This window comes from Myotis lucifugus, unplaced genomic scaffold (assembly GCF_000147115.1).
Source record: "Myotis lucifugus unplaced genomic scaffold, Myoluc2.0 scaffold_646, whole genome shotgun sequence".
In the NCBI taxonomy this organism is placed as follows: domain Eukaryota; kingdom Metazoa; phylum Chordata; class Mammalia; order Chiroptera; family Vespertilionidae; genus Myotis; species Myotis lucifugus.
Window position 1 is genome coordinate 306,008 of NW_005871694.1, and position 23,168 is coordinate 329,175.

At 44.4% G+C, this 23,168-nt stretch overlaps 2 protein-coding genes across 6 annotated transcripts in view; one reads left to right on the forward strand and one right to left on the reverse strand.

Annotated features, from left to right (window-relative positions):
• The window catches only part of UMODL1 (uromodulin like 1), an 83,818-nt gene extending 80,250 nt beyond the window's left edge, over positions 1 to 3,568 (reverse strand). The window contains exons 1-4 of the mRNA XM_014447355.2: positions 3,460 to 3,568; positions 3,183 to 3,334; positions 2,546 to 2,662; positions 2,301 to 2,340 (exon numbers count right to left, since the gene is read on the reverse strand). Coding sequence (XP_014302841.1) covers positions 2,301 to 2,340; positions 2,546 to 2,662; positions 3,183 to 3,334; positions 3,460 to 3,568 — 418 coding nt within the window. The remainder of the gene's footprint in view (positions 1 to 2,300; positions 2,341 to 2,545; positions 2,663 to 3,182; positions 3,335 to 3,459) is intronic.
• On the forward strand, positions 1,479 to 21,112 carry ZBTB21 (zinc finger and BTB domain containing 21). 5 transcript variants are annotated; one of them, XM_023746264.1, is made up of 4 exons: positions 1,479 to 1,684; positions 2,486 to 3,662; positions 13,713 to 15,310; positions 15,908 to 21,112. In XM_023746264.1, exons 3-4 carry the CDS (start codon positions 13,726 to 13,728, stop codon positions 16,900 to 16,902), a joined length of 2,580 nt encoding a protein of 859 aa, XP_023602032.1. In that variant the 5' UTR covers positions 1,479 to 1,684; positions 2,486 to 3,662; positions 13,713 to 13,725; the 3' UTR covers positions 16,903 to 21,112. The 5 variants fall into 5 exon arrangements, with proteins under 5 accessions (XP_023602032.1, XP_023602031.1, XP_006105236.1 ...); XM_023746263.1 differs by having other exon boundaries at positions 13,713 to 21,112; XM_006105174.3 differs by lacking the exon at positions 2,486 to 3,662 and having other exon boundaries at positions 13,713 to 21,112.
• The last annotated feature ends 2,056 nt before the right edge of the window (positions 21,113 to 23,168 follow it).

Sequence of the window (23,168 nt, forward strand, 5' to 3'; positions counted from 1 at the left end):
CAAAGCCAGTTTTGAAAGTTTTAAATACTTGTAGGGGAAAAATTTTAGGAGCAAGCTTCTTCCTTTGAGACTAAGAGTACTCTTAAAATTAGTGAAACTGTAATAGAGCTGGTAATTTTGAAACAAGTTTTTAGTTTTTATTAGCCTAATGCAAAATTATTTCTTACACATACTCCTCAAACATTTCATAAATTAGCTGGGGTCATGTGCATAAATTCAACTTTAAAGAAACTAAAATTTTATTTGAAAATTAACATTTGAAGTATATCAAACAATCTGATGTTCAATTTAGCTTGTCTAGCAGACTCTTTCTTTAGAATTAGTGTTTACAGTTTGGCATTTGTTACATTAATTTTCTGGCTTTTGACTAAAAGTGAAATGAGTTTTCTGGCCCGAGCTCAGGTGGTTAGAGCATCATCCTGATACTCCAAGGTTGTGGGTTCAATCTCCCGTCAGGGCACAGACAAGAATTAAGCAATGAATGCATAAGTGAACAAATCAATGTTTTTCTCTCTCTAAAAGCTGTACTTTTTTTTTTTTAATCTTTTAAAAAAGGTGAAGTGCGTTTTCTAATTAATGGACTTGTAATATTCCTGCAGGAAAACTAAGCCTAAGAAACATGAAATTAAAATTAATATTAGAGAAAGTAAGTTAATTGCCCATTTAGCTGGATGCTACTGAAAGTGGAGGTTTTGTCGGTGAACAGCAGTGGACAAGCAGAGGCCGTCAGGCACAAGATCGGAGCAAGCACCCCGATCTGTGCCAGCAGGGCGACTCTGGGGGCCCGTTCACGCCAATTCACTCTCAGGTGGTCCTTCGTGATCAGACCCTTTCGTGGGAGGAGATGCTAGCTCTCAAGGTCAGCAGGTTCATCCGCGGCGCACTTCCACGCAAGCTTTCTGCGGGGGCGACCCGATGAGAGCCCCTACGAGCCAGGCATCGCCGGCGCCCGTGCCCACGACCCCGGTGACGCCCACCCGGGGCCCCAGCCGGCTCCTGCGCCCGCGCCTCCATTGGGGAAGCGACCTCGGAGGGGCTTGCGGAGGCGCCGCCACACGCGCTGGGCCGGGGGCGGGGCGGACGTCCGCTGCCAGCCTCCGCGGTGCGCGCGTCGCTCCGGCGCGGGGACTCACCGGGCCCACCCGCGCCGCGTCCCCGAGATGCGCGCCCCTCCCGCCGCCGCCACCCCTCGCGGCCGCCAGGAGTCTGCCTCGGGCTGGGCGAGAGCTCGGAGCGGGAGGAAGGCGGGCGCCGGGAGGACGCTAGCGGCGGTAGGAGGCGGACGCGGGCGGCCCCGGTAGAAGCCGGGCGCGGGAGGACGCGGGTGGCGCTGGCTGTCCTCCCGTCGGCCCGACGCCGCCCCGCCCCCCGCGCCGCGCACCTCCCTCGCTCCGCCCCCGAGCGCCCGGCGGCCAATCACAGCACCGCGCACGTGACGAGCGCTGCCTGCGATGACCTCATCCCTGGTGTGGGATGACGTCAAATTCAAGATGGATGGAATCACAGCGGCAGCGGCGGCTGCGGCGCGCGCGAGCCGAGTGTGAGCGGAAAGGGACCCGGCGTCTGCCTCCGGGCTGAAGACCGGTGAGTAACTGTCACGCCCCTCGCCCTAGGAGAACTGCGGGGCCCCGTGGAAGGCCACAGCCTCCCCGCAAAACGCGGCCTTTCCTGACGTAACTCTGAGGTGATTTCTCTCCTGTTTTTTCTCTCCAGTGGGTTGCGGGCTTTGGGCGCTTCTGCGCGTGCGCCGGCTCCCGTCCCTCACCGAGCATGCCCTGGGCTCCCACGTAGCCTATTGTGCCTTCACACTGCGCATGCTCCTTTCCCGCACTTGGCCTCGCCCTCGCCACTGCGCATGCTCGGTCCCTCACTGGGCTTCCCTCGCCCGGCCAGGTGGCCCTGGGGGCGGACGCGCCGGGCCTCTGAGCAAGCTGCTGCGCCGAACGGTTGGGTCGCCTTCCCGTCAAGGGCGCGTGCTCCCGTCCGGCGCAGTTGTGGCGGCGGCCACTGGCCGGTGTTTGCTGAGGGGCGCGCGAGCGTGCGCGGAAGCTGGAGGGTCAGTGGGACCCCGCACCTGCCACGGCCTACGCCCCCTCCCGCCGTCCCCTCGGGCCCCGCCGGCTTAACCGACCTGTAACCCAGGTCGACTTTGCTTTGCGCGCCCTGCCTCCTGGCCGGGCCTCCGCCAAACAAACGCCTGGACCCCGGAGCGCACTCCTTTCCCCCCTGGCCCTCGGGAAGACCTGTTTCTCTGCCTCCAACGCCCGCCGCGGAGCACAGCCCCCTCGCTGGCCACCGGCGTTGCTGCTCGGCTTGGGAAAACCCGGGTGTGAAGGCGGCCTGCGGTGGGGAAGGGGGGAGGGGAGGGGTTCAGACCGGCGGCTCCGGAGACCCGGGCCCAGAGACTTCCGTGGGCTCTAGTCCCCGTCATCTTGTGATGGGTGCTCCTACCGCCCAGGTCACTTACGGGGAACATACTCTGTAGCTCACTACAGAAGATCGTGCCTTTGACTGCAGGAGCGAGCCCCTCCGTCCTAGCCCTTACCCCGGTTACCGTGCACGCCAGCCGCGGGGCTGCGGGCCTGGCGGGGGTGGGGGGGGCCTTCTGCAGCAGCACGCTGGGAGGCCGGGTGTTTTTAGGCAGGTTTTGCAGCGGGATTGCCTGCCAGTGGGCGACGGGACAAATGCTCATCAGACTCCGCACAGTGTAGCAGCCAGGGGTTTTCCGTGCCAGAGCCAGCACTAGCATCGGAGGGCATCGGTGTATTACAGCATAGTCCAGCGATTGTTCATCATGATGACCCTGAGTCATCAGTAAGGAGCCCGCATTGTGCGCTGCTTCCCTCGTTTAAGGGGACAGGAACATGGGTTAATCCATTTTAGGAAGATTTCTCCTTGACAGTTATTTTTAAAAAACATTTCCCTCCGTGCTTGGAGCAAATTCCTCATTCATCTGGAATGACTAATCGTCCTCTGCATTTAAATTGAAGCATCCCTAAATATTGATGATAAAAAGAAAGCAGAAACTGGGGGCTTTGGTTTACTTGAAAGTAACTTTAATTCATTCTTTTAACACTATTTATTGAGTACATAGTGTGCTTCATTCTGTGGAAATATAAAAGTTGAAAAAGTTATAACCCCTGCCCTCTAGGAATTTACAGTGTTTATGCAGCGGGTATTACGTGTGTAACACAAAAGGGGCTGAGTTCCTGAGGGAGTCTCCGGGTGAAGAGATTTCTGAAGGGGCATTTGTAGATGTCCTCAAAGCCAGTGGGGATGGGAGAGCAGATCTCAGGCTGCTTGTGCAGGAGGCCTGACAGGTTCTGGGGACTAGCTAGAAAGGAAGGAGAAGAGGTTTCTGGTTTAGGAGACCTGGTGGTTGTGAGCACACCAAACTAAGTAGGAAATAGGTGAAGACAAGCAGGTATGGGGGTAGGGGCGAGAAGGTGTGGATCATACCTGCAGTCCTGGACATGGGGGCTTTCCTGTGATGGAAGTCTTCATTGGGCACCTGAGAGGCTGGAGTTCCACGGAGAAGTCCAAGCAGAGATACGGATTTCAGAGCCATTGCTCGGTGGTAAATGAAAGCCACAGGAACTCATACACACGGCAAAGAAAGCTGCCACGTGCTGAGCTCTATAGCAGATGCTGGAGCAATAAAGGTGAGCAAGTCCAGGTCTTGAGCCTTGAGTGTGATAATTTCTCTCTTTCCCCAATAGATACCTGCGAGGCGTTGTGCTAATGGTTAGGGATAACAGGCGGAAACAAGGGTTCTCCCTTTTAGGGACTCCCATGAAGGGTATCACTCGAAATAGTTGTATTATTGCAGAGAGAGGATAAGTATTGTGGTAGTTGAGATGACTGAGCTACTGGATAGGGGCAAATTACTAAAGCTGTCCAGGAACAGTGCATTTGGGCTGGGTCTTTCTGTGGAAATTGGCTGAGTAAAGAAATGGTAAGAAACCAGGTGTGCAAGTTTGTAGGGTGGATGGTAAGAAGTGTCCAATAAGCCAATAAGGGTGGAGAAATTAATTGCAACCAGAGTATGAAGAGTCCTGTATGTCAGTCCAGCATTTGGACTTTATCTAGGAAGTAATAGGAAAATCAATATAAGGGACCAGCTTTATGATAGGAAATAAAAAAGCATAATTTCCACTCCTGCACTTAATTGGAATGTCAGAGTACTGAAAAAAATCAATACTTATTGTTGTGCAAGATACAATGTTGAGCATTGATAAGAGTGTCAAAAGATATTAAGTAGATTCTCAGTCCTTAAAAGCTTACAGTTCAGTTGGGGAGACACAGATGACTAACAGTGTAAGGCACTGAATAAACACTACATCAATGATGCCACTCTGTGTAATGCAGGAGTTGAAAGGTGTTTGCTCATTATAGACTGAGTAGTCAGGGAAGGTGTATTAATTCGTTTTCTAGGGCTTCCATGACAAAGTACCACTCACTGATAGCTTAAACAACAGAAACTTATTTTCTCACAGTTCTGGAGCCTGGAAGTCCAAAATTAAGGTATAGGCAGGGTTGATTTCTCCTGAGGCCTCTCTTTGGTGCGTAGATGGCCATCTTCTCTCTGTCTTCACATCGTTGAACCTCTGTGTTTGTGTCCTCTTGTTATAAGTCAGGTTGGAGTAGGGCCCAAAGACCTTTTTAACTTAATTACCCCTTTAAAGACCTTATCTGCAAATACACTTACATTCTGAGGTACTGGGGGTTAGAACTTCAGCATATGAATTGGGGCGGGAGGACGGACTGGTCACACAATCCAGCCCATGGCAGAAGGCTTAATTGGAACTTGAGCTGAGCTTTGAAAGATAATGTTGAGCTGAGTAGAGAGCTGGGGAGGGGGCTCCATGAGGTGTAGAACATTGCGGAAGCAGGACGGTGCAGGTTGTGTCTCAGAGATGAAGTGTCTGAAGCAGGAAGTTAGCACCAGGATAACTAAGGGGGGGAAAAAATCTAAAAACTAGTTTGAAACCAAATTTACAGAACCTTGGAGCACACGTTTTTAAAATCTTGCCTTTTAGCCTAATGGAGAACCATTGTTATTATTTTGTTTTTAAACAAAGTCAAGTCTGGCTCTTTTCACTCAGGTCTTACGTCTCAGCTCAAATATCACATCAAGGCATTCCCTTGCCCTCCTCTCCAAATCGCTAGTTACTCTACTCAGTCACAGCACCCTATTTCTTTCCGTTATAACACAGCATAGTCTGAACTCATCTTTTTTGTTTCCTTGTTTATCATGTGATTTACCTCACTAGAAAGTAGGAGCCTTGTCTGTTTTGTGCACCCTTGTATTTCCGGTATATCTTACCATCTAATAGGAGCTCAGAGTGAATTAATAATGCTGATACTTAATGTGTTCAATCAATGAACGATCAAAGCTTTGTTTTGGAAAGCTCAGTCCAGCCGCAGTTTATCCATGCATTTGGAAGGGAAGACAGGAAGAATGAATAGCACATGAAATAATGTTGTTAGCATCATTTAATAACAAGAACAGGAAAAGATTGGTTGATCGGGTTGAATAGAAAAAGGAATTATAAAGATACAGGGTTGCTCTTGAGGTTTAAGGAAAAGCTAAAGAATTGGACGGAAAGAGAAAAACCATGGTATGTAACTGCAGGAATCTGTGTAGCCAGGCCCTGGCAGGCTGCACTCCCAGACCACTGCTGAATAAATCAGCTTCCATCATTTACTGCCTTTGTCGTCTCCTCAGGCCAGGTTCCAGAGAGAACGTTTCTAATCAGCTTGGCTTTGGTTATGTACTTACTCCTGAGCAAGGGAGAACAGGCATCAGACTGTACTTAGGGGGACGAGGGTAGTTCTTCCAAAGCCAAATCAAGGGGCTTCCTGCAGCAGGAGGAGGAGTGGCTGCTAAGCGGCCAAGACCAGAGAGTCTCCACTCAACCTGAACTGAGTTACAGCAGAGCCATTCAGCTGGAGGCGCAGACAACACACCTTTAATCAAAATTACACCTTCTCAAGAGACTGAAAATGTGGTGAGAGGTGATCCAAGGGAGTGAGTGACATAACTCTCTTGAAGGATCAGATAAGCAAGGCTGGCGTTGAAATCGGAGGAGCTTCTGGATATCTATATTGTCCCCGAGTGCATGTCGGGGAATGTAGGTGCATTGTTTGTGTGTTTGCTTTTTGTTACATGCATTCCTCTTTTCTTCCAGTGTCATTTTTAGGATATATAAGCAGTCCCCAACATTCCAAAGGATTCTGTGCTCAGAATTCAATTCTAGGTTAATATAGAAAGAGACATTTCTCTATAAATCTGGTAGTAAGGGTTTTGTGTGCTAGTCTTGGAGCCAATTTGATCTATAATGTATCTTAGCTCTAATGCCAGCCTGAGTTTTAGTCTCCAAAACGTGAAAGTTAGCTTATTTTGGTCCCTTCCCATCTTCCTTTCTGAGTGCCTTACTCATCTCCAAGTGTCTTTTTATCCAAGTGCTTACGTGCTTCCCTTTTTCTGTTTCAATTCCCCAGCACGCTGTGTATTCCAAAAGAGCCTGCCTTCCACCCATTCCCTTAAAAATCTTAACTCCTTGCAACTCCTCTACATTTGGTATAAAGAGGAAATTATTTGCATTGAAATAAATTATATTAAAATAGGAATTCCCCGCTCCTCTTAGCATTTAGTATCTGAGGAATTTGAGGTGCTGATATGAATTAATTTTTTGGAATTCAGTTATGAATGGCTTTGGGCCAGGTCAAGCCTTTGGGAGTTTTGAAGCCCTGGTAGGATCAAATGAGTGTTTCTGAAAAGTACCTGTAGTAGAAAACCTGTATTAATAATCAAGTGAGTGTTACTACTAGTCAAGTGATCCATGAGTCCCAAACCTTCCTGATGTCCCCCTGTTCACTCATCCACCCTCCCACCCCTGGCCCAATTAACTGCTTCCTGAAATCAGCATTATTATACACTTCTTGTGTCCTTCATCATGCATGTCCTACGACAGGAATGTGTGCTACTGGGCAGCAGGCAGCCGGCCAGCTCATTCATCTGCCGTCACCAGCACCTCTTGTGATACGTGACATGTAGCAGGCCCACATAAACATGCAGGAAAGAAAGGAAATAAAATGTGCGCTTGCCATATCGGAAACACTATATATACTAGGAACTTTCAAACATACTGTGTCTTTCATTCATTGTGAAAATCCTTTGTGGTGGGTAGTGTTAGCCCCGCTCATCAGGTTAAGAAAACCACTAGTACTGGACTCAGAAAGGTCGAGTGATCTTTACAAGGTTACATATCTAGTAGGTGGCAATGCCAGGATTTCAGGCAAGTACACAGATTTGAAAGTCTTTCCATGACTTGTTAACCATAAAGATTCTCTCATTTGGAAATTTCAGGAAACAGCCGAAATAGAAACAGTTCAGGCAGAGTTGGGAAGATACTTGTGTACGGGACCCAGTGGTAAGCAAGCCAGCCCTGTTTCAGAATCTGGTTTTCCTGGGGGATTTCCTCCAAGCCTTTTCTGCCACTCATAAAGGGGACTTTTCTTCCCATCTCACCCACTTTTCTTTTAAGAGTGCAGAGGTTTTTCCACCATGACTGGTAGCAGGAGCACTTGCACTGATGAGTCAGGTAGAGATGAGCAAAGGGAAAGGTACAGGCCGTGGGTACAGTGGCAATGTGTATACATAGAGCTTTTAAACTTATGCACTGTCTTCTGTAAGTCAGAGGCTGATTATTCATAATTAAAACATAGGTGAGAAACGGAGTGTGATAAGCCGGCAGATTTATGGAAGAGAAGGTACATCCAGTAACAAAGCTGGCCTCGTCTGACGGCAGAAGAGCAGAAAAGGCAGTGGGTTTTGAGAATTCAGCCTGCACACCCACCAGCCACACAGGGTTTTGCTGGGTTATTTCATGACATTTCGCAGTGTGGGTTTCTCCCCACTTTTGCCTGCATTTTTAACATAGCATTTTATATTTTTAGTTGTTAAGTTCCATTAAAACACAGAAGTTCAAAATGTTACTTGTTTGCAGCTCTACCAGGAAAGGAGCCATTGTTTTTCAGTTTTAGTAATTGAATTAAAGATAAAAGCAAAGGCCTCAACCTGTGAGGGGTCTGCCCTGCCCTGTGCTCTCTGTCCTGTTGCTCCAGGCATGAGAGTGTTGGGCTACTGGAGAGGTGGAAGAGGTCACGCTCCTCTTACAGTGCTTGAGTGTAGCCCCCAGGGCCCTCAGGCCTCTATCCTCTTTCCAGCCTCATCGCCTGCCTTCCCTACTCACCTGCCTTCCCCTATGTGTGTCTTTCCTTTGCTCCAGCCCGCCACTGTGTCTTGTCCCTATGATGTTGGACATACTGCTCCTGTCCTTGAAGTGCCCTTCACCCTTCTTTCCTGACTCCTCCCATGTTCTTTTTTTTTTTTTTGATGGTTAATCCTCACCTGAGAATATTTTTTTCCATTGATTTTTAGTGGGAGGGAGGCGAGGGATAAGGCAGGAAAGAGAGAGAGAATCATTGATGTGAGACACATGGATTGGTTACCTCCCCCACATGCCCCAACTGGGACCAGGGAACAAACCTGCAACCAAGGTACATGCCTTTGACCAGAAATTAAACCTGACACCCTTCAGTGCGTGGGCCAACGCTTTAACCATTGGGAATACCGGCCAGGGCTCCTCCCATGTTCTTAACACCTGATTGTTCAGGAGGCCTCTTACCTTGCATGCCTTCTCTGACTTTCCTCTCACCTGGATCAGTGCCATCACCTGTATTGTCTCTACTCTGTGTACCTGTCTGGTGCTTAGCATATTGGAGCATGATGACAGATTGACTTGTTCTGTTCCCACGCAAGATTTCAGGTGCCCATAAGGCAGGTCCATGCTTGTCAGATTGATATCTACCACGTCTAGCTGGTTCTGGCACATACTAGATGGATGCCCAGTTATGAGAAGCATGTAACATGATGACTAAGAGTACAGACTCTGGGGCCAGACTCCAGACCCACTACTAACTGACTGGGTGACCTTGGGTACATTACTTGACCTCTCAGTGCTTCCGTTTCCTAATTTGTAAGACAGGGACGATGACAGTGCCTAGCTTAAGTGTTTATGTGAGAGTTAAAAGAGGAAACTAGTGGTACGTGATGTAGGAATTAAGAGTGTGGCCTCTGAAGCTGAGTCCTGCTCTGCTGCTTACTAGTAAGTCTGTGACCTTGAGCATGTACCTTATCCCTCTGTGCCTGCGTTTCCTCATCTATAAAATGGGGGTGGTGATAATAGTACCTATAGTGTAGGGTACTATTATTACCTGTAGTGTAGGGTACTGCCTTTGCTGTAAATATTGAGTTAACGAATGAAAAATGTTTACAGTAATGTGTGGCAGTAAATGTTCAATTAGTGCTTGAGTGAATAGATTGGAAAACACTATAGACTTGTTTATCAGGCATATCAGGAATTTGGACATACTTAGTTAGCCAGTTCTTGGGCAAACAGTCTCATTGATAACTCTAAATGGAGGTTACACTCAAATAGTTTTTAGTCCCCAAATAATTTTCAGGGACAATGACTATGTCTTTTACAACTCAACTCTGAGTGACTTATTGTTCCCTAATTACCAGATGTTTTTATTCAAAGACTAGAGGCCCGATGCATGAAATCCCTGCAAGAGTAGGCCTTCCTTCCCCCGGCTGCCAGCACCAGCTTCCCTCCGGCACCCAGTACCGGGCTTCCCTCGCAGCCCCAGCTTCGTCCAGTCAAATTAGCATATTATGCTTTTATTATAGATTATAGAAGCCTGTGGTTCAAGGGATTGGAAGTACTTACTTAGAACAAAAACAGGGATGATAATTTGAAGAAAGCAAAAGAAGGAAACTTCTGAACAATGAAAAGTGAGAAAATGTTGACTTTTAGCATATATGAATAGGGTGCAGATGCTATGTGGACTAGCATTTGCTTCATGTTCAAGGACAAAATCTCATTCGGTTTAGTCTTCACACAGTTCTTCAGCCTATACCTATAGTTTCAAGTTTCCATTGTGTCTTGTTATGTGTCCCCCCAAAAAAGCAGACTCTGGACAAGGATTCAGATGTGGAAGTTTATTTGAGAAGTGATCCCAGGAAGCACAAGAAAGATTATAGGGAAAGTGAAGCAGGAAAGGGTGCCAGTAAAAGGTACATTAATAAATAGATTTCTGCTAACATTTAATATATCAAAACTGAATTCTTAAAAAAAATCTGAACCAATTTTTCTATCAAATTTCATCTCAAGTACGGGCATCCTTCCAGTTGTTCTGGCAGAATTCTTGGAGACATCCTTAACTGCTCACCTTCTTACCCGCTACAGTCAATCCACTAGAACTCCTAATGACTGCCTTTATCTCCCCTGCTACCACCTTGGCCCAGGCACCATAGTGTCTCACATGGATCATTGCAGTGGACTCCTAGCTGGTCCAGGCAGCCATCATGTCTCACTTGCATCATTGCAGCAGCATTCTAGTTGCCCTTCCAGCTTCCACTCTTTCCCTACTTTCCATGGTCCATTCTCAACAATGTAGCCAGAGCGATCCTTTTAAACATAATTCCTTTTCTCAGAATCTTCCCATGGCTGCCCAATGAAAAGTGTAGTTCTTCCATGCGTCCACCCAGCCCTACACAGCCTCTTATCATGCTTCTCTGATGTCATCCTCCATGCCTCCCTCGGCTCTCACCTCCATCCCTGCTGTTATCCTGACGCTCCCCTCTGCTTGTAATGCTCTTCCTCAGTGACCATCCTCATGGCTCATCCTTACCACCTTCAGGCCTTCTCAAATGCCATTTTGTTGAATGAGTAAGTGGTAACAATTGCTGCTTTCTCATTTAATTCCACAGTAGCATTGTTGAGGCTCAGAGGTTGATTAGCCTAGAGCACTTTCTTTCACACTGTCTTGACTCTGGCCCCCAGGAAGGAGTATATTATACATCCCAACCCAGGACTTGCTCACATGTTTGGATGTGTATACATAGAAGCAAAACAGAAGTTCCACAAGACCGTAGTTAGCCTTACTACATTTGAGACATTCTGACATTTTTCACTTTGCTCTAGTTATTTTATTACTAGTTTTATACCACTAAATTGATTTTAAGAAACACCTTTGAAAAATACTTGTCGAAGCTTTTGATTCTTTTTTTTTTATATATATATATTTTATTGATTTCTTACAGAGAGGAAGGGAGAGGGATAGAGAGATAGAAACATCGATCAGCTGCCTCCTGCACATCTCCCACTGGGGATGTGTCCGCAACCCAGGTACATGCCCCTGACCGGAATCGAACCTGGGACCCTTCAGTCCGCAGGCCGACGCTCTATCCACTGAGCCAAACCGGCTTCGGCCAAGCTTTTGATTCTTAATCTGTTGTTTTTCCCTGTGGCAACATCTGAACCAGTTTTCTCAAAAATCATTAGCACTAAAAACTGTTCAGTACTCAGCTAAGTTGCTAAGTGTGGTATTATAAGCTTATCTCTTTCTATGCTGACCTCTGTAAAAGATGACGGGTTTATTTGCACATAAATAGATGTGTGATTATAAAGACAGTACAGGGGGGCTAAGGGAGAAATTAAGATGGCTAACAGAACAGGAAAGGAAGGGAAAATACCTTTATCAAGCAATCACAAATACAAGCACTAAAATTTACAACTGGTATGAAATGGTGGCAGTCAGAAATGAACTGAAAATCAGTCAAGTCCGATCGAGGTGAGTGATTGTGGACAGGCCACAGGCTTTGTCCCAGAAGCAAAGCCATGCCTCTGAGTTGGTTAAATTGAGTCAGCACCGGAACAGGGAGTCAGAATAATATTAAGGACATGGTATAGGATGCTTGGTCGCTCCAGATTGGAGACTTACCAGACTCTTCTTGTGGGCTCTTCTGAGGAGCCCAGATCTGGTTGACCTGCAAAGACTTGTCCTTTGAAGCCAGGGGAGAACCTGCACATGTGCTGGGTGTGGAGTTTGGTACATCCACAACTTGCCCTCTAGAGAATGATAGAACTGTCACAAGTAGTCTTAATTACTTTGAATCCATTTTAATATTAAAAAATATCATAAGTATTTTAACACGTTTTAACAGTCAGTCACCGGTGACTGACACTATACTTTCCGTCAGGAAGATAAAACGGTTGGACGCTTAATGTGTTAAAGAAAGATGGCATTATAAAATCAAACCAGAGAGATGAGGTGTTACAGTAACATTATCTCTTTATGAAATGGCTTTCTTAGTCCAGAACATGGGTGGGTTTCAAGTGAGCCCCCTCTTTTTTGATATTGAGTTAAATGCCTATTAATCCTGCGATTTCTGAAAATGAATTGCACATCATTTGTCTACTCCTTACTGTGTATGAGATGCTAGCTCACCTAATCTTTACAACAACCTTAAGGGAGGGCATGGTCCATGCTCCCATTTCAGATGAGGCACCTGATAATCAGGCTAATCGACAGCAAAAACCCCAGCTTCTTGGGCAGAGCCTGCACCCAACCACTAGGTTGTCTCACCTTTAGATTTGAGAAGAATGTCAGAGAAATCCCAATTCAATCTCTTAATTTTGAATTAGTAATAATTTAGTTTAGACTCAGGTCAAAGTTTCCTTTATGCTATTATTGACTATGTGATTTTGGTAAGAAAATAATATTCAGGAGATTCCAAGGTGTTTAGCATATATAAGAAAACAAATTATTTTATTCTTTACCATTTCTAACCTTTGTTAAATAGTAATTAGGATACAGTAGTCATTAGCAAATGATTTTTCACTTTCCAAACTTAGGCCTATTTTTAACGGTCTGATAAGACCTCTACTTTGCAACTCATTGTTAAATCGCATTGTTAATGAATATATCTAGTAGTGGGGGGCAGAAGAAACTTTCCTCTACCCTCTAGATTTTCTGGGCTGGTCTAACCAAATCCACCTGAGACAGATTAACATGAGCAAATAACCAAATGTAATTACATATGGGAACCCCGCATACATGAGAGGTCCAGAGACAGACTGGGGAAATGAGGTATATGTGATATTCTGAGCTAAGGATGATGTAAGGCACCAGGGGGCTTCAGAGGAGAGGGGGTTTATTGTAGGATGATAAGAGCAGATATACAGTAATTAGTAGTTTGTCCTGCCATATAGAGAAGTCAAAAAGGTTATCCTAATTCAATTCTTCTAGGTTGTTCGGAAGGCAATGTTTCTCTTGGGGTATCTGTTGCCTTTAACTCAAAATAATCCACATACCTCAGAGACACAACTTGGGTGACTCGTTCCGAACCACGACACAGTGATAAAAGGATTCCTTTCAGAATTATAGATGTCAGGCATTTCAGTACATCATAACTTCTCTGAACTAATAAGAATAGAACCAAACAGGAAATGGATAAGGACCCTAAATAATAAACTATTATTTTTAAATATCTCTTCCTTCCATACTTGCCATGGTCTAACAGCTTTTTTGATGGCGTGAAAATGCCTGTGTTACAGTCTGTAGTTTCTAAAATCCCTCAATTTTAATAATTGATGATCTACTTATGCCATGAGACCTGTTTCCTCATATTTTCCATGTTATTTAAATAAGATTGTTTATACAAAGGCTTTGTGTGCCTATAATCTGCTAAATATTGGCACCTCTGAAAAGACAGTTAATGGTCCCTGCCTTTGCAGAGCATTTCACCTGATGGAGAACTTTTCACTGCATTGTTTATAATTTTATACTTTGTCTTTCAGATAAACCCAAGCAATGGAGGGATTACAGCATTACATCAACCCAGCGCATGCCATTTCTCTCCTGAGCGCACTCAATGAGGAACGCCTCAAAGGACAGTTGTGTGATGTGCTTCTGATTGTTGGAGACCAGAAATTTCGAGCTCACAAAAATGTCTTGGCTGCTAGCAGTGAATATTTTCATAGTTTATTCACAAATAAGGAGAATGAGTTGCAAACTGTATTCCAGCTTGACTTTTGTGAACCAGATACTTTTGATAACGTTTTGAACTACATTTATTCCTCGTCTTTGTTTGTTGAGAAAGGCAGCCTTGCTGCTGTGCAAGAACTAGGCTACAGCCTCGGGATTTCCTTTCTGACTAACATCGTTTCTAAAACACCTCAAGCACCCTTTCCAATGTGTCCCAACAGAAAAAGAATATTCGTGGAACATGATGAAAACAGTTCTCAAAAGAGAAGTGTCATTGTCTGTCAAAGCAGGAACGAGGCACAAGGGAAAACCGTTAGTCAAAGTCCACCCGATATAAGCCATACTTCCCAGCCCTCCCCAAACATTGCAGTCAAGGCCAATGCCAGTAAGCCACAGGTTTCCAAACCAGTTGAACCACTTCACGATTTGTCATTGACTGAAAAGAGTTGGCCAAAAGATGGTTCTGTGGGATACACAAAGTCTCTTGAGTGTTCTGGATCTTTGGATGATACTAACAGAAGCAGCCTGGGGAAAAGGAATGCAGTCCTGTCTTCCGCACCGCTGCAAGACAGAGAGGCAGTGGATGACAAACCAGGTGGAAGCAGTCAGCTGCCCAAAGGAAAAGCTATAGAGCTGGCTCTGACAAGGCCCCGGCCACCTGTTCTGTCTCTTCGAAGCTCATCAGAGACTCCCTATCTATTGAAAGAAACTAACAGAGGAAATGGCCCGGGCGAGGACAGGAACTTGTTGTACTACTCAAAGTTGGGCTTGGTGATCCCGTCCAGTGGGTCTGCTTCTGCAAACCAAAGCATTGACAGAAGTGGCCCGCTTGTTAAGAGTCTCCTGCGACGGTCACTGTCGATGGACAGCCAGGTTCCTGTCTACTCACCCTCAATAGATTTGAAATCTTCCCAGGGGTCATCTGCAGTGCAAAGTGATGCACCAGGGAATGTGTTTTGTGCTTTATCTCAAAAGTCATCTTTAAAAGAGGGTAGTGAAAAACCAACCCCAGAAGATGGGACTCCAGCCGCACAGCCACACCGCCTCCGATCCTTCAGTGCTTCTCAGTCCACAGAGAGGGAGGGTGCACCCCCTGTTGCTGAGGTTCGAGTCAAGACGGAGCCCCGCAGCCCATCGGCAGATCCCTCCGACATCATTCGGGTCACTGTGGGAGATGCCGCCGCAGCAGCATCCAGCTCGAGAGACCTTCCTCTGAAAACAGAAGACGACCAAAAAGACATGAGCAGACTCCCAGCAAAAAGGAGGTTCCAGGCGGATCGAAGACTGCCCTTGAAGAAGTTAAAGGTGGACGAGCACGGCTCTCTGGTGTCAGAAGATAATCTCGAGGAAGGCTCAAGCCCCACACTCAAAGCAGATTTTCCAGATTCTGACTTGAGCAAAGATGAATTTGGTGAGTTGGAGGGAACAAGACCAAACAAAAAATTTAAATGCAAACATTGCCTTAAGATCTTTAGATCAACAGCAGGTCTTCACCGGCACATTAACATGTACCACAACCCAGAAAAGCCCTACGCTTGCGACATCTGTCACAAGCGGTTTCACACAAACTTCAAGGTGTGGACCCACTGTCAGACCCAGCACGGCATAGTGAAGAACCCGTCACCAGCCTCTAGTTCACATGCCGTTCTGGATGAAAAGTTCCAAAGAAAGCTGATTGACATAGTGAGAGAGAGAGAGATTAAGAAGGCCCTGATCATTAAGTTGAGGCGCAGCAAGCCCGGTTTTCAGGGGCAGAGTAGTTCCCCAGCTCAAGTCATCAAGAGGAACTTGAGGTCGCGAGCCAAAGGCGTGTACATTTGTACTTACTGTGGAAAGGCCTATCGCTTTCTCTCTCAGTTCAAACAGCACATAAAGATGCATCCTGGAGAGAAGCCTCTTGGAGGACACAAGGTCGCTAAGCCGAAAGCTCTCGCTCTTGACGGTCCGGTAGCGAGCAAGGAGGTTTTCCAGTGCCGCCTCTGTAACGCTAAGCTCTCTTCTCTCCTAGAGCAAGGCAGCCACGAGCGACTGTGCCGGAACGCCACCGTGTGCCCCTACTGCAGCCTTAGGTTCTTTTCGCCCGAGCTCAAGCACGAGCACGAGAGCAAGTGTGAGTACAAGAAGCTGACGTGCCTCGAGTGCATGCGCACCTTCAAGTCCTCCTTCAGCATCTGGCGGCACCAAGTCGAAGTCCACAATCAGAACACCATGGCTCCAGCCGAAAACTTCTCCTTACCCATCCAGGACCACAACGGTGAAGTCACCGGCTCCTCCAAGCCCCAGGCCCAGCCCGAGCCTCAGAAAGCAAACCACGTGGTCACACCAAAAGATGACAATGCGTTCAGTGACTGTTCAGAGCAAGTCAACTTCGATTCGGAAGACTCCTCCTGTCTTCCCGAAGACCTTAGCCTTTCGAAGCAACTGAAGATCCAAGTCAAAGAGGAGCCTGTGGAGGAAGCTGAGGAAGTGGCGCCTGAGGCCAGCACAGCTCCGAAAGAAGCAGCTTCCAGCAAGGACCCGGGCCTGTGGCCCTGTGAGAAATGCGGCAAGACGTTCACCTCGCACAAGCAACTGGAGCGGCACCAGGAGCTCTTGTGTTCCGTGAAACCATTCATCTGTCACGTTTGCAACAAAGCTTTTCGCACCAATTTCCGGCTCTGGAGTCACTTCCAGTCCCATATGTCTCAGGCTACAGAGGACTCAGCGCATAAAGACTCTGAAGTGTGCCCTGTTCCCACAAACTCTCCGTCGCCGCCACCTCTGCCCCCACCACCGCCGCTGCCCAAGATCCAGCCCCTGGAGCCTGACAGTCCAACGGGTCTGCCTGAAAATGCAGCTCCGGCCACGGAGAAACTGTTTGTGCCCCAAGAATCAGACACACTCTTTTACCATGCCCCGCCCCTTTCAGCGATCACATTTAAACGCCAGTTTATGTGTAAACTTTGCCATAGGACATTCAAGACCGCCTTCAGTCTTTGGAGTCACGAACAAACCCATAATTAAAAGACCTCCCCTTTTCCCTCTAACGAAATGGGAGCAGTCTCCAGATTTCAGCCTAAGTTGTGAAATGTGTCATGTAAAACAAAAATATATTTTACAAAAAAATAATAAAGGTTGGAAATTGTTATTCTTGAGTATAAGTTGGAGGTAAACTGACATTAATTACTAATGTCTACTCAACTTAGGAAAACACTTAAAAAATACTGTGCTTCTGGACCTTACAGTCACAGGACAAGACTTCATTGATGTTGAAATTGATTGGTCTTGGTTGTTTGCATGGTTCCTCATTCCACAGTGTCAGTATAATCTTTAATTTGAGGTGGTTTTGTTTTCTTACTGATGTGCAGCTAGTGAAATACTATTAAAGGATTTCTGCTTTTAATTATATCAGACACATAAGTTCTAGTTAAATCTCAGCCATGTTCTTAAGTCCAAAACTTACCTGGAAGAAGTGGAGTAGTTTGCAGTGTTGATTTAGGTCTTTAGAATACTCTAGCAATAAAGAAGTGATAAACCTCAACTTTAAGAAGTTATCCTGACACTTGATAAAAATATTTGGCATTTTGTGGTCATGTAGAATTTTTCATATGAAAATTGTGAGAAATTTAAATCAGCAATAGTAATACTTACATTTTTATAAAATAAAAACTTTCTCTTGGGTCACTTAGTGTAATTATTGCTGGAAGACTTGGGAGATGAAAATAAGATTTCTGGAAGGCCCCTAAGGTCAGTTTACAAAGGCTTCAGTGGGGACACGTGTTGTGATCAGATTGCTGCTGTGCTGTGTCCACATCACAGTGCAAGTTCAGTCCAGCACTGGAAGGACTTAGATGTTTGGTTTCCTCTGGCTTACGCTGCCACAAGTTGAAAATCTGAGTGTATTTGGGACAAAGATAACGTGGCACTAATTTTGAAATTAATATTAGTATAACAAAAAGGTCAGGACCTATATTTACATAGAGTCAGCCCAGAGGCTCTGAATCCTGAATTACCATTCACTTCCAGAGACCTGAAGCAAAGGAAGAAACAGCACACTGCAGTCTCCACATACTTTTCAAAAATGATATTGACAGTATACAGTTTCCTACCTCTTTGTCTTGTGATAAGTTCTGTTAGAATTGGTTGGAGTTTATCGTGGTAAAGCGTTCACGTAGTGAAACCGTTTTTGCTTCAAGTCACTGCTTAGCATTTCCTAAACGGCTGTTTAAGTACTATCAAGGGTCCAAAATTAGTTTTTGTGGTTTTTTTTTAACTTCTTTTTGGCCCATAGGGTTTGAGCTTTTTTGGTTTTCTATAGGTGTTATCCAAAGTTCTAGGGGCTGTTTCAAAAGGTACAATTTTTATTTTACTTGTGTGGGGTGGTCAGATATATAAAAGTAGAAAAATTGGGGAATCTACAAAATCCTTTTAAGGTAGTGATGTGGATTAAGACTACCAAGTTTATTAATTTTTTTACAAGCTATTCTTTCAAAAAAGAAAAATTAACTACTGTGACTAAGAAATAGTATGCTGAGTACTTAAATTTGTGCTGTAGCAGAAAAGAACTGTCCTTATCAACCTCATTACCCACATTCCAGACCAAAGGTAGGAAGGACAGTCTTTTTATTTGAAACACAAACATTTTTATAAAATACTAATTGACTTTGTACATTATGTAAATTACATATGAAATTTTGCGTTTTATTTTTTCACTAGCGGCCCGGTGCACGAAATTTGTGCACTTGAGGGGGGCTCCCTCAGGCCGGCCTGCACCCTCTTGCAGTCCAGGAGCCCTCGGGGGATGTCCAATTGACAGCTTAGGCCCGCTCCCCGTGAGCCTGGCTTCTGGCTGAACAGCACTCCCCCTGTGGGAGCGCACAGTTCTTTCCTCTGTTTGGTCGATTCGCATATTAGCCTTTTATTATATAGGATTTGAAAACTCAAAAGTCCCAAAATATTTGAGTGGTTACTTCCTGTTTCTGTTCTTAAATTTGATGGTGAAAGGAAAATAAAATTAAGTTACAATTAATGATTATTACAATCTCTATATTTTCTTAAAGAAGTCTGCATTTTAGAGACAAAACTAAAGCATACAATTTAATGTCAAACATTAGGATGAATTATTGTCCAGTGAGTTCATTCCCTGTATGATGTGGTATTTCTTAGTCAGAACACCTTGGTAGCTATCTCTTCAGTAGAAGACAGTTTCCCTCAGAGTAATCATTACTTATGGCTGTTTGAGTATCTAGTAAATCCACGACACACAGTATCTTGGCATTGTAAATTCAGTATCCTAGGACTTGAACCTTTATGCCACTTTTTTGAGGTTTTTTAAATAAAGTTGACCAGTAAGATATTTTTGATCTCAATACAGACGCTGCGAATCTGTTAGATTTTAAGAATTGCCAGTGGTTTGTCTTGTTAGTTCACATTTTTGTCTAGGCAAGGAACGTAAGACTTCAAATAAAATTTTGAACCAAAAACATTTATAATGCAGTTCTGGTTTTTCTATTACTTTTTATACTGTATCTTAAAAGCATTAGGCGGAAAGAGTTTATTTTGGTGGTCAAAAAATAAAATATGCTTCCACTCGTGTAACTATTTTAAGCGTTAAGAAGTAAAATAATGAAAGACAAGTTTATTGCTTTATTCAGTAAACAGGTTTTTAAAGAATATCTCAGTAGTCAAATACTTGGTGTAAGATGACTTGGTCTTTCATTGTTGCAACTCTTTAGCTAGCAAATATATTCTTGAAAAAGATTTTTCTGATTGTAATTAGTTTTGGAAGTGTAGAAAGTTCATTATTCCTTGTAAGTATTCAGGATGTCTGCTTTTTTATGCAGTTGTGGAAAGAATGTAAGATGTTTTAATATATTCTTTGTTAATCTGAGAACTTGTTATTGAATCATTTTCTTCATGTTGGGGAGGGAGGGAGGAACATCATAAAACACGTTTTTATTAAGGTAAGCAATGGAGGTAACATTAGTGCACATTTTTATAGTAATATTTCAAGAATAATAGAATATTTACCTTTAAAACTGGTTATGGTTCGTATGTATTTATAATTTTATCAAAATATTCAGCTAATGATTCAACAGTGATGTCATGTGCATTTGTGGGGAGATTAAGTGGTTCTTGGTTTTCTGATCTGGAACGAGTCGTAACAACCTTCTCTTTAAAAATATGCCCCAGCACTTAATTGGTTATACTCTAATCCACACACAGCACCCCCTGGTGCTGAGAACAGACACAGACAAGAATAAAACATGTCCTTCCCTGGAGGTAAGGGGTGTTTCATCCACAGGCCAACTGGCCACGGTGAGGGGGAGACAGGATTAACTCATCTAAAGTTGGCCTTGTTCCCTCTAAGTGTGTGTGTGTGTGTGTTCCATAATCTGAAACTGTGGGAAGTGAAATTATTTGCCTTTTCTTAACTACAAAAAATAATTAGATGTCATTCACAACATCTCTTTATAAATTGCACTAATTAATATTGGAACATTATATCAATTTCTGATGTATCAATATTTTGCAGTAATTGTGAAAAGCATTGATGCTAACACATTCTTTAATAAGTTCTTTAACACTGGCCTTTTTAAGTTTTAAAGATGGGTTTTTCCCTTGTGGCTTTAGCACTTTAAGAAGTTTGATGTTTGCCTAATTTTTGCCATGTTTGTTCAGTGCTACTCTGGCTACGGCATTTCCACGTGACTAGGAAGAAACCAAACAGTCAGCATTTAGATCTGGAGGAGAAAAATGAGTTAATGTAAGGCTTTTCAAAAATTCCTTATAGAGGCAGTCATTTGTGAACCAAAGTATTTTGCTGTAAATCTGTAAAATAATTGAATTCAGTGCTCTTTGGTCATTTGTTAGTGCTATCCAGATTTTCCAGTTACATACTTGGTTAATATTGATTTTCCAAAAGTGATCATTTCTTATTGACATTAATCCAAGACTGTTCAAAACTTTCATTGAATATATGCTTATTGTTGAAAGAAAAACAAATGTGGTTTTATAATTGTGTATTTTGTTGTTATATCCTTAGCAGAATAATTCATTGTTTGATTTTATTTAGGAATAAGCTTTTTTGGACTGAAAATTCATAGTCAAATAGGATTTCTGTGGAATGTTAATCCATTGCTTATTCATATCCAATTCTGTTGTCTGTTTACTTTGCTTAAATCTTGACTAAGAATGATGGGAGTCAATAAATTTGTACTGTATTTTGTTTGGAGTCTCAGTCTCATTGGTATGTTTTAGACTTTGATACTAATGATCGATAGCATTTAAATGTATGAAAGTGAAGATAAAACCCATCTACTTGGCTAATATGAATAACCAACTGCAAGTTGTAAGAGATTTAATTTTCCCTATCAGTTGCAAGTTACTTGTAGAATTGTTTGCACTAAAACTTCACTAATTTGGGCACCAGAAATATAACTAAAACCATATAAGCAGTAATCTGCCTGGCCACCTTTTTCTTTACTGTTCAAATTAGTATTTTTACAAAATGATTGTAGAGGTAAATGCATAAAAAAGTTCATATCAAGTGATAAACTGTCTTAATTTTATAAGGCTTTCATGTTGTAGCATCCTTTTTCCTTCTAAGGTGGCTTTTCCATTACACTGGCATATATTAACTTCATTATGGTATACTAGAGGCCCGGTGCATGGATTTGTGCACCGGTGGGGTCTCTTGGCCTGGCCTGCACCCTCTCGTAATCCGGGACCCCTTGCAGTGGTTCTCAACCTTCCTAATGCCGCGGCCCTTTAATACAGTTCCTCATGTTGTGGTGACCCCCAACCATAAAATTATTTTCATTGCTGCTTCATAACTGTAATTTTGCTACTGTTATGAATCGTAATGTAAATATCTGATATGCAGGATGTATTTTCATTGTTTGCAACCCACAGGTTGAGAACCGCTGCTTAGGGGATGTCAGACTGCTGGTTTTGGCCCCATCCCCGCAGGCCAGGCCAAGGGACTCCACTGGTGCACAAATCTGCACTGGGCCTCTGGTATACATATAAGATCTTTGGTTAATCTCTTCCCACCCACCCCCTCCTCCCTTCCCTCTGAGATTCATCAGTCTGTTCCATGTTTCCATGCCTATGCATTGAGCGTCTGCCCCCTGATGGTCAGTGCACATCATAGCTACCGGTTGATGGCTAGTGGCTGTGGAAATAGGGAAGGAGAGACCAGGTGGTCCTTACCGATTCCCTCCACCCAGGTTTGCACTTGCCTCTTCTGATGGCTTTGGTTTCCTTGCCTGATACCCTGAACTAGTCTTTCTGGGGAGCGTCTGGCTAAAAGTTTCTTGAACACACTTCACCAGGAATAAATGGCAAACTCTTTATTTGAACTCCTTTAGCCCTCTTATTCCATTTCCACCAAATAGATTTGTCTTAAAATTTTACATCTGCCCTTTCTTAGTAAATTACAAGCTTTTCCAAGTTTGAGATTGTTGCATTCCTGTCACATCCTCCTGGGTCTTGGGCCCACACGCAAGGCAATGTCCAGCGGGTGATATTTTTACCTAGCCAGAGAGGCTAAGTCTTGGCTCTGTTAATGTCAGCTCTTATGAACTATGGAGTTGAGTGGAAGGTATTCTTTGTACAAGGCTTATGTCTGGAGAAAAATGTCCCCCTGTTGTCACAGAAGCACTTTGAAAATAAAGCATGGTGCAGCCCTACTGTGCATGAATTCAGGTGTCATGCTCAGCCATGGGCCCCCATCCTTGGCAGTGGGGTCCTTTGGTTGGTTGGCTGACCTCATGGTAGTGCAAACCTGCATTTTGCCCAGCTGATTTGCCCTGGCGGCATCATTTCTTCTAGGAGTTACTTCCCAACCCCTACTCGCCCGTTCCCCACTCCAGGCTAAAGTAGTGCCCCCTATGTGTTCCCAGAAAGCCCTGGGATAGCCCAGTCACTCTGTGGCTTCCATTTTGCCAACCTGTGGCCTATCCAACAAGAACGGGACTGGCCCGTGGGCAGGGACTGTTGGTCAGCTTTGTGTTTCCATGGCTGGGCCTAGTAAGTGTTTGATAAATAAATGCAGCAAAGAACTCTTGTCAGAGGCGAGAGACAACCAGCCCATTTATTTTCCACTACTATCAGAAGGAAACTTGCTGAATACCTGCATATAACCTGGTACTCTCCAGATTTTCATTCAGCTACTCAGAGACCCAGAGAGTGTTTTAGTTTGTATATGGTTCCCAGTAAACTCGAGGAGGAATGGAAATGTTCAGGTGGCTGGTCTTAGATGGGCGAGTCCTTTGGATTGTAAATGC